This window comes from Rutidosis leptorrhynchoides, chromosome 5 (genome assembly GCF_046630445.1).
Source record: "Rutidosis leptorrhynchoides isolate AG116_Rl617_1_P2 chromosome 5, CSIRO_AGI_Rlap_v1, whole genome shotgun sequence".
Taxonomy (NCBI): domain Eukaryota; kingdom Viridiplantae; phylum Streptophyta; class Magnoliopsida; order Asterales; family Asteraceae; genus Rutidosis; species Rutidosis leptorrhynchoides.
In genome coordinates, this window is record NC_092337.1 from 365,196,997 (window position 1) to 365,208,870 (window position 11,874).

Sequence of the window (11,874 nt, forward strand, 5' to 3'; positions counted from 1 at the left end):
ACACGAGATTACTACGTCAATAAGATGACCGAACTACACGAGTCATCGTGAATCCGAACTACACGCGATTCACTTCTCAACAATATCAATCCTTCGCCATTGGGGTTATAACATCCAAATCACAACCACGTGTGATAACGTACACACAAGCGTGTACCTCGCCAAAGGTGGTCAACCAAAACGCACAAACGTGCCAATTGGACTCATACAAAAGTCCATCAAATCCACCTATATGTGAAGTGAGCTCTATAGCCGAGAATCACTTCACCCGACCCGCACCCATCCTACACATACATATGCACATAGGATATTAACACTCACTTGTCGCCTTGAAGAAAATGCTTCCAAGTAATCCGCAACTCGTCAATGGATAGTACCTAATCCATTATCACAAATTCAACAACACACTTAGATTGTATCTACAAACCAACCCAATTCGACACTTAGTGCAATTTCGACCCAAATGCACTTCCAAGGACAAACCGCGCCCAAACTAACCAATAATCACTAACACAAGTGATAATGGTCCTAATATGCCAATTAAACCCGAACACAAGTGTTAAACACTTATCGTTCTCAAAATCGCCCATAAACCCTAATTTTAACCCATAAGGTCAAAATCTCACCATTTACAAGTTTTGACACCAAAACATATTTAACTCGGTTTTATACTTCAACTTAATCCATTTTAAGTTTATAAACCTCATCGAATCGACATTCGGGTCATAATCCTCAACAAACCCTAATTTTGACTCTAGTCAAAATTAGTCAACCACGAAAACCCTAAAAGTCTCCAAAACACCAATAACCACTAATGCTAGTGATTGTACACCATTTACAAGTCTTAAACATGGTTAAATCATTAACCAACCCAAAACCCGCCTTTAACACTTATAAACCCGAATCTTGGTGTTAATCTCCAATTAACAACTAAATGGGTTCCATCTATGAATCATACAATCAAAAGCCCCAAATTTGAATGATGAACATGAAAATGAAATTCGGAGTTAGAGCTTACCACTAGTATCACCGTGTAGCTAAGAACAAAGAGAACAAACTTGTCAACTACGCCAAAGACCAAAACCCGCTTCTTCCTTTCCAAAATCCCACTTGAATCACTTGAGGAATTTATGTTTTGAGAGGAAAATAGGAAAGAAAAGGAAAAAGAAAATAAAGAAAATGAGTGAGTGGATGAGGTTAAAACCTCAAATCTGGCTCAAACGTGAAAAGACCAAAATGCCCTTGAACTTCATTTAAAATTACAAGAATCTGGTGCCAGTTCGTGCAGTATGCCGCGTCGCGGCCTTAAATGTCGCGCCGCGACATTTGCCTAGTTCTGGGATCATTTTTTGTCAAGCTTCTGATCTGGATTCCAGTTAAATGCCGCGCCGCGGCCTCATTTGTCACGCCGCGACACTCTGCTTTCCCTGATTCATTTTTCTCGCGTACAAACTTCAACATGCGAGTACGCCTTGAACCATCCGTAAACTAGTCATACGCACACTTTACACCTATAAGTCATGTACGGGGAAAACGGGGTGTTACAACTCTCCCCCACTTAGATTCGATCACGTCCTCGTGATCCTAGTCACGAACCCAAACGGACCCACACTCAATGTTCGTCGAACATGCATTTCAAAACGACTTCTACCACAAATTCGCTAACCCGATGGTTAATCCAATGACAAATTACACACTTGATCGCATCCCGAGACGTACAATACACGCAACAACCGAAGTCTACAACGATCCCTTAGACAATTCTTCTCAAAGAGTTACCCTTAACAGCTAAATCGTCACCCGCGATTTATCAAATTCCATAATTCCGAGCACTAGCACTAACTCAATCCCTTACATCGGGAAAACTCAACCAATCTCGTATCGAGATACCAATCCCTTAGCATACCCTTACCGTGTACGACGCTAAAAACAACCAAGTCTCAACCTAAGGTCAACAACCCGAAGCGATGAAGACCGAACCAAACGAATCCTTACGGATAACACCAATCACTAAACATCCCTTGTAGTGCGCAATACGACCAATACGCAACTACCGTAACATCATAATCCAACGGCTAAAACTGATAGCGACCAATACGCAACTACCTAAGGGTTTCACTTCGGTACCCTAAGTACAATGTAACCGCAACAGAATCGGAGTTGAACACCATGCTAGTAGGTATAAAAGAGGCACCTAATGTCGCGCCATATAAACTCCATTACCAACATACATCGAGATTCAAAACACTCGATCTCAAGGGTTCCAACCACCCGACGAACCTCATGGTTCATCAACTTCCACACTATAGCGAACACGCGCTTAACAATCGAACACCAAAACCCATTTCCATGGCTTGGTAGAAACATTTCCCAAATACTAAGGAATGCTTGGTTACGCCAAGTCTTATGCCCTTCGCCCAACAATCAAAATGTCACCATAGGGTACTTCCATTAGGAACGTCACCCATAACAACACTATGCACAACACAATGCATTTAACAAATTCAAATTCAACGGCACTTAATAAATAATCAAAGAACATATTTATTAAAACGAAACGTACCTTAACGTCTCCTTGCCGCACCCGTCCCCGCTAACTTGGGACATTCGGACTTATGATGTCCTTCTTCTTGGCAGTTGAAGCACACCATGCCATCACCCTTTGGCACCGAACATTCCCACGACTTGTGACCCCTCATGCCACAATTGTAACATCTAGACGCACTAGAATCCGGTATACCTGTCCGTGTACCACCCGTGCTCACACTCGGACCCTTAGTCCTCTGACTCGGAGCACCATAAGAAACAACCCTTCTCTCACTTGAAGGTTCACCAATCTTTGATTGCGTATACGACTCTAAACCTCTAGCCACGTCGAATAATTCCGCAAACAATTTCGCGTGACCCCGGCTAATCTTATTCTTCAAGTCATCATTCAAGGTTCGATAGAAATCTTGCATCAACAAATTATCATTCCCCAAATACTCTGGGCAAAAACGAGCCTTCGCCATAAAGGTCGTCTTGAGAGTATTCAAATCCATAGAACCCTGTTGCAAATTTCGCAACTCATTACGCATTTCCGACAAATCGACTGAAGTCCGGAACTCCTCGAAGAATTCCTTCTTAAACCCGTCCCACGATAACGCCATAAACGGTTCACCACCGACAAAATCAATCTTACCATCCAACCAATCCTTTGCCCTACCCCGCAATTAACTAGTAGCGAGTCTCGTCTTCTTCTCAGGAGGGCATTCAATAGTACGAAAACACCCTTCGACATCCAAGATCCAAGTTGTGCTTACCAAAGGATCCGGTTTCCCGTCATACGTCGGGGGTTTAGTCCTCATGAAGCTCTTAAGACAACGCTCCATTTCACTACTACCCCGAAATTCGGAATACTTCCTATCCATTTCTTCTCGAAACTCACTCATTTGCTCCACAATGGTGGCCGCAACTCTAGAGTTAAACTCCTCATCATTCGTCTCGATCTCGTTTCGCGTTGTCATTCTAAAGAATGCAAAACGATTAGTCCACGAACATATAAAACAACACGCATAACACCACCCCATCTTGCTCAACACTCGTCGTACATCACTTGTTAGACACGATTTGCACCCGTAATAAGGTTTGCAAGTCCTTATTACGCACACACGTCGTCTCAACTCGTTAGTACAATGACCTCCTCGCTCGATGATATAACCAACACAACGACGATTCCACGCGATATAAACACACGCAAGGGAATAGCATCACAACACAAGCCAAAAATCCTAGTTAGTCCACCTACAAACAAGGCACTAACTATAACCCGTTCTGACCCGTTCACCTACAAGTGCCACAACAAATAAGCACACACAAAAGTCTAAGTCTAGGCACCTATCTCAAGTCGCCTAAATCCCTTAGACCATGCTCTGATACCACTTGAAACGATCCAACCCGTATTAAAACCGGCCCATAAAATTTTTTCCTTTTAATACGCGTTAAATAACACTTTAGGTCCCAATTGTGTTTCCATAAACATCTTTAATACAATAGAAGGTTTAATAAACCTTAAAACATTTAATACATTGAATAATTGTCCAAACGGACATACACGACCCGACTAGTTTAGTTTCCAACCAAAACCGAGCATGGTGATTTGGGACTACGCTACCCAAATCCTAATCGAGTACAAAAGCAAGATCTTCTAAGCAACCTAGCCAAGATCTCTAATCCCCAAGCTTACCCGAGCCGCTAAGCATGCGATCCTATAAAAATAGCAAGAACGAGAGGGTAAGCTAACGCTTAGTGAATGATAATATACTACATACATATATATGTATAAAATGGACACGCCACACAAATATCAAATACCGCATACCGAAGCATCCATGTATAAGGCAACTACACTAAGCATACCGTACTATCTCTAAGCAACAAGCTAAAGATATCAACAAAGTGTAAGTTCACCAACGACGATGTGAACAACGCCAATAAGCTATACCCAGAGGGTTAGCTACAACACAACATTACATTAATATATATAACAATAATAAACGAATAAGGTTAACCCCTTAACCCATTACCGAATACCAAACGCCACAATGAAGATTGGCCGAGCTACACGAGCCTTAGTAATCCGAACCCACACGAGATTACTATCTTCGCAACATCGAGGTTGGCCGAACTACACGAGCCTTAGTAATCTGAAACTACACGAGATTACTACCTCAATAAGATGACCGAACTACACGAGTCATCGTGAATCCGAACTACACGCGATTCACTTATCAACAATATCAACCCTTCGCCATTGGGGTTATAACATCCAAATCACAACCACGTGTGATAACGTATACACAAGCATGTACCTCGCCAAATGTGGTCAACCAAAATGCACAAACGTGCCAATTGGACTCATACAAAAGTCCATCAAATCCACCTATATGTGAAGTGAGCTCTATAGCCGAGAATCACTTTACCCGACCCGCACCCATCCTACACATACATATGCACATAGGATATTAACACTCACTGGTCGCCTTGAAGAAAATGCTTACAAGTAATCCGAAACTCGTCAATGGAAAGTACCTAATCCATTATCACAAATTCAACAACACACTTAGATTGTATCTACAAACCAACCCAATTCGATACTTAGTGCAATTTCGACCCAAATGCACTTCCAAGGATAAACCGCGCCCAAACTAACCAATAATCACTAACACAAGTAAAAATGATCCTAATATGCCAATTAAACCCGAACACAAGTGTTAAACACTTATCGTTCTCAAAATCGCCCATAAACCCTAATTTTGACCCACAAGGTCAAAATCTCACCATTTACAAGTTTTGACACCAACACATATTTAACTCGGTTTTATACTTCAACTTAATCCATTTTAAGTTTATAAACCTCATCGAATCAACATTCGGGTCATAATCCTCAACAAACCCTAATTTTGACTCTAGTCAAAATTAGTCAACCACGAAAACCCTAAAAGTCTCCAAAACAACAATAACCACTAATGCTAGTGATTGTACACCATTTACAAGTCTTAAACATGGTTAAATCATTAACCAACCCAAAACCCGCCTTTAACACTTATAAACCCGAATCTTGGTGTTAATCTCCAATTAACAACTAAATGGGTTCCATCTATGAATCATACAATCAAAAGCCCCAAATTTGAATGATGAACACGAAAATGAAATTCGGAGTTAGAGCTTACCACTAGTATCACCGTGTAGCTAAGAACGAGGATAACAAACTTGTTAACTACGCCAAAGACCAAAACCCGCTTCTTCCTTTCCAAAATCCCACTTGAATCACTTGAGAAATTTATGTTTTGAGAGGAAAATAGGAAAGAAAAGGAAAAAGAAAATAAAGAAAATGAGTGAGTGGATGAGGTTATAGCCTCAAATCTGGCTCAAACGTGAAAAGACCAAAATGCCCTTGAACTTCATTTTAAATTACAAGAATCTTGTGCCAGTTCGTGCAGTATGCCGCGCCGCGGTCTTAAATGTCGCGCCGCGACATTTGCCTAGTTCTGGGATCATTTTTTGTCAAGCTTCTGATCTTGATTCCAGTTAAATGCCGCGCCGCGGCCTCATTTGTCGCGCCGCGACACTCTGCTTTCCCTGATTCATTTTTCTCTCGTACAAACTTCAACATGCGAGTACGCCTTGAACCATCCGTAAACTAGTCGTACGCACACTTTACACCTATAAGTCATGTACGGGGAAAACGAGGTGTTACACAATTGCAGCAACGTCACTCCAGTCGTTAACTTAATTCCGATTGATGCTCTGATCACCATCCGAGTTAATCCACACTTAGATATTAACTTATTCGATTCTGATCGAATAAGGTTAATTCAATTGGTTGTTTTACGCCCTTGGAATCCAGATTCCAAATCGGGGTTTGCATAATTATTGGAGTTAAAACAATCAACCTACTCTTTTTCCCAAATTAAGCACTCAAACCCGAAATCTAATTACACTTAACAATTTTGGTTTGATCAAATGGCGCTATCTAAAGGTACGAAATTAATCACAACTCGCCAAAAAGAGCTAGAAAACGAAGAAGCAAGCATACGCAGCACCAGTGACACCAATGTTCATATGATTCATTCATGGGTCGCGGGACAGAGATGAAAATCAGGGGTGTTAGATGGATGGAAACATGAACCCATCATTTTCCCCTCATTATTTAACATCAACCCATCTTCAGACCCTGTTATCACACGAGCACACATCTCCAATTGCCAGATCGGGTGAATATACACCGACACCAGTGCGGGAGCTGAGGTCATGTTCGAACATTGTTTTCTGCAGCTACCAGAAAACATCAGATGACAAAAGAAAGAAGCAACCTCGCCACTAGACGGATTCAATTACGTGCAACTTGGCCGGTGGGCTCCATAAACCTGGAGGTGGTTTTGGGAACATTACCCTTTCAAAGTGCAGCGGACATAGAATTCTCCATAGTCAAAATAGACTCACGGTATAACATCATTTAGGGACGTAATGCCATGCAGAAATTTGACGCAATTGCCTCCACAGTCCATGGCATGCTGAAATTCCCGACTCCAGCTAGAATCGCCACAATCCGGACGCAAGAAATGGAACCAATTGAATGCATGCAAATATTTAACGTAGCAAGCGATATCGTAGTCCATGACAACGATTACGTATCCCCAAATTCCAAGCATCCAGATCAACAGATCCAGATTGGTACTACTTTGAGCACAAATGCAAGGGATACGCTCTGCAAACTCCTAGCAGCAAGTATTGACGTCTTCGCCTGGGAACCATCGGAAATGACGGGTGTCCCACGGGAAATAGCCCAACATCGGCTAAACGTAAACACGAATATCACACCAGTCGTCCAGAAGAAAAGGGCAATGGCGTTAGAACGAAGTGAATTCATGGATAACGAAGTACAACGACTAGTCGATGCCGGCATAATAAAAAAAGTAAAATATCAAACATTGGTAGCGAACCCCGTGATGGTAAAGAAGGCAGACGGATCTTGGCGCATGTGTGTCGACTACAAAGACATCAACAAAGCATGCCCAAAAGACAATTACTCTCTGCCGGAAATTGACTGGAAAGTTGAGTCTCTCTCAGGTTACCAGTTTCTAAGCTTCCTGGATGCATACAGGGGCTATCAGCAAATCCCTATTGCAGAAATCGACGAAGAAAAAAACCGTATTCTTCACAAACAAAGGCATCTTTTGCTATATCAAAATGCCATTCGGGCTAAAGAATGCCGGAGCAACATACCAACAGCTAATCGACAAAACATTTCAGGACCAAATCGGGCGAAATATCGAAGCGTACGTAGACGACATCGTCATCAAGAGAAAAACGGAAGAGCAAATGATCCTGGACATCATCGAAACATTCGATTCGCTACGCAAAATTAATATGAAGCTAAATCCGTCAAAATGTTCTTTCGGAATGGAAGAGGGCCGCTTCTTGGGTTTCATGATCACTCCGAGAGGGATCAAGGCAAACCCGAAAAAGATCCAAGCAATTGAGAACATACAGTCACCCAAGAGTAAAAAGGATGTGCAGAGCTTAAATGGGAAGCTAGCGGCACTCACAAGGTTCCTGTCACGGGCCGCTGACAGGGCTCTCCCTTTTTTCCAAACGTTAAAAGGGTGCCTGAGCAAGAAAGATTTCATATGGACGGATGAGGCCGAGAGAGCCTTCCAGGAGATGAAAGCATTCTTAAAAGAGCTGCCAGCGTTAACGGCACCTATACCGGGAGAAACCCTCACTGTATATCTCGCCGCCTCCTCCGAGGCAATTAGCTCAGTTTTAATCGTTGATAGAGGCAAGACTCAAATGCCGGTGTACTTTGTGAGCAAAGTGTTGCAAAATGGGGAGGTAAACTACCCGGCCATGAAAAAACTGATTTACGCTTTAGTACACATAGCCAGACGGCTATGGCGATACTTCCAAGCACACCCGATACAAGTCCTTACGGACCAACCAATTAAACACGTTCTGACCAGGCCGGAAATCTCCGGTAGAATGGAAAAATGGGCAATAGAACTCGGAGAACACGAGATCACTTTTCTCCCGAGGCATTCGGTCAAGGGACAAGTCATAGCAGACTTCCTGGTAGAGCTCCCTTCCGACATGATCAAACAGGGCGAAACCCCCGTTACAAGAAGGGAAATGGATGAATCCTTGGAACTATATACGAACGGGGCATCGAGTGAGGAAGGAGCTGGCGTAGGCATCCTCCTCGTTTCTCTAACCGGAGACGAGATTACTTACGCTATCCGGCTAAAATTCGCTACCTCAAACAACGAGGCCGAGTACGAAGCACTAATAGCCCGATTACGCTTGGCCAAAAGTATTGATGTACGGCAACTCACAACTTATGTCGACTCTCAGCTGGTCGCAAGCCAGCTAAACGGCAGCTTCGAAGCAAGAGATACGGCAATACAAAAATACCTAAAGCTTACAAAAGCATTAACCAACACCTTCGCGGCATTTGAAATAAAACAAATCCCCTGAAATCGTAACAAGAAAGCAGATGCCCTGAGCAAGCTTGCCTCTTTGCTATACGATCACTTTACCAAAAGAGTTATGGTCAAAGTTCTGGAAAGGAAGTCAACTAACGAAGACACCCTCATGGCGATAATCACAACAGAAGAAGAATGTTGGATGACACCCTTCATAAGATATTTCACTGATGGTACTCTCCCGAAAGACAAACTGTAAGCCCGCAGGATACGAATGCGGGCACCAATGTATTATTTAAAAAACGGCATCTTGTACAGGAAATCGTTCACGGAGCCCTATTTACGATGCGTTGGCCCGACACAGGCCAAAGAGATAATAAGGAAAATGTACGAAGGAGCCTGATCAACACATTCCGGCTATCGTACGATAGTTAGCAGGATCAAGAGAATGGGTTACTTCTGGCCACATATGTACCAGGATACGTATGACCTAATCATCAACTGTGTAGAATGTCAAATACACGCTCCCTTCAACAGATCCCCTCGTCGAAACATGATTCCAATACATGCCGCTTGGCCATTCTGCAAATGGGGGATCGATATCATCGGCCCATTCCCACGAGGTGTCGGTAATCTTAAATTTTTAGTAGTCGCAATCGACTACTTTACCAAGTGGGTCTAGGCGAAGCCGTTAAGCACAATTACAGGACGGAAAATATTAACATTTGTGTGGGAGGACATTGTTTTTCATTTCGGCTTACCACGAGAGATATTCAGCGACAATGACACGCAATTCGCACATAATCCATTCAGAGATTGGTGCGCAGACATGGACATTCAACAGTCATTTACCTCCGTGGCTTACCCGCAGGCCAACGGGCAAGTCGAGGTCATAAACAGAGATATCGTTGCCGGCATAAAAGCAAGATTAGGCAAACATCAACAAGGATGGGTGGATGAACTCCAACATGTACTGTGGGCACATCGGACAACGCCGAAAGACAATACGAACGAAACACCTTTCAGTCTGGTATATGGAACTGAAGCAGTTATACCGACTGAAGTACTAGTTCCGACTGATCGAATAAAAGAATTCGATGAACAGCAAAATGACGATGCATTGCGAGAAAATTTGGATGCTCTGGAAGAACGGCGAACAATAGCGCACATCCGGTAAGCCGCAAAGAAGCAACAAATCGCAAACCACTATGAAAAAAAGTCAAGCCATTGGACTTTCAGTTAAACGATTTGGTATTGCGCAGCAACAAGGCCAGCCGGCAACAGGATGTCGGCAAATTAGGCCCCAGATGGGAGGGACCCTACAGGGTTGTCGGGATAACTGAGTATGGTGCATACCACCTGGAGACACCGGATGGAGTTCTGATACAACTCCCTTGGCACGCCTTCCATTTAAAGAAATAGCATGTGTAACTTACCTGCAACCGGGAGGACTGATCACCCACTCGGACGGCAGAAACACTTATGTATTCCAATAATTTCTATGTATAAGTCATCAATAAAGCTTCATTTTATATACTTATGCACTGTAATGACTCTGAATATGACACAAGTAAAATCAAAAATCCTTTGGCATATTTCAGACCTACTGCCAGAAGAAATGCTTTCTAGCTTTCGTTGGTAGGAGGATACCCCTTGAAGAACCTTAACGGATAACAAGGACGTCCGACCATATCATTGGTGACCCGGTTTTACCATAAAAACAACTCGACCACACTCACGCGTAGTCTAGATATCTACGTTTTTGTCATGACAAATATGTGCAACACAACGGAAAAGTAAACTAGTTTATAACACATCATACAAAACGATATAACGAAATCACATTAATTATACAAAAACCCAACCGAGTGCATATCTCTACGGTTGGTAATTTACAATATCCTCAACGGATGAGTTCTCGTCCCTACAGATTTTATCTAGCTCCTCAAAACTAATCTGGCCGAGAGCTTCATGTGCCCGATGGCAGTCCTGCACACAGGTGGCACTCAAATCAGCTTTCTTCTTCTGGACCGTGTTGCCAGCTGGCAGGAAACATTGCACCGCCTTCAAAACCTCAAACGTAGTCAACTTCTTAATATCCTCAATAAAGGCATTAAACGGCTGATGAACAATAGATGACTTAAGGAGTCGGGCAAAAAGCACAGGAATACCATGCTGAAGACGGGTGAGTTCGCCTAACGTGGCCGACACCTTCTCCGATAACTTTTTATTGTCATCAGAAAGTAAGGAGACTTTCTCCTGTTCTTGGGCAAGAGCAGCCTTCAACGACTCCTGTGCTTCCCGGGAAACACGCAGCTCATTCTGAATAGGCCCCAACACCTCTGTGGCCGACACCAACTCCCCTTCAAGGCGGGCAATCGTGCCTGAAAATTCCGCCACCCGACGGCTATCATTCTAAAATAGCACACAATGCTCGTGAATACGACGAGCATCAGCCTCGCTTCGGTTCAGTTCATCTGCCGCAAGATGCTGAGCAAATACGACGAATTGAGAACGCAAGTGCTGTGCTTGAGTAGCAGAAAGTGCGGCCAGCGCCTCTTTCAAAGCTGGAAAAGTAATAAAATCAAGATATTCCTTATAAATCGGATAGTCTGGAGCTTCACAGCGGAAAAGATCACGGAATGGCCCAATATTACAGTCGGGCAGAACATAAACGTTCTGCCCATCACTAGTCGTCAACCGAGGATGACCATCCGAGATCTCTACGACGGGTTCTTTACCGGGGCGATGCCCTTGAGCCGACTCTCTCTCAATGGCTGATCTTTTAGTCGCCCGATTCTCCCTAGAAACCAGCTCAAATCCCTCTCGGGGAACAGCCCTTGTTAGCAACGACACCGAGCGGAAAGACACCTAAACCCCTCAGGAGTCGCCACCGTATTACCTGCACAAA

At 43.3% G+C, this 11,874-nt stretch overlaps 1 protein-coding gene across 1 annotated transcript; it reads left to right on the forward strand.

Moving 5' to 3' along the window:
• Positions 1-9,792: 9,792 nt before the first annotated feature.
• LOC139849707 (uncharacterized) lies at positions 9,793-10,385 on the forward strand. Its single transcript, XM_071839339.1, has 2 exons — positions 9,793-10,136; positions 10,226-10,385. The coding sequence occupies exons 1-2, from the start codon at positions 9,793-9,795 to the stop codon at positions 10,383-10,385; spliced, it is 504 nt and encodes a 167-aa protein (XP_071695440.1).
• The last annotated feature ends 1,489 nt before the right edge of the window (positions 10,386-11,874 follow it).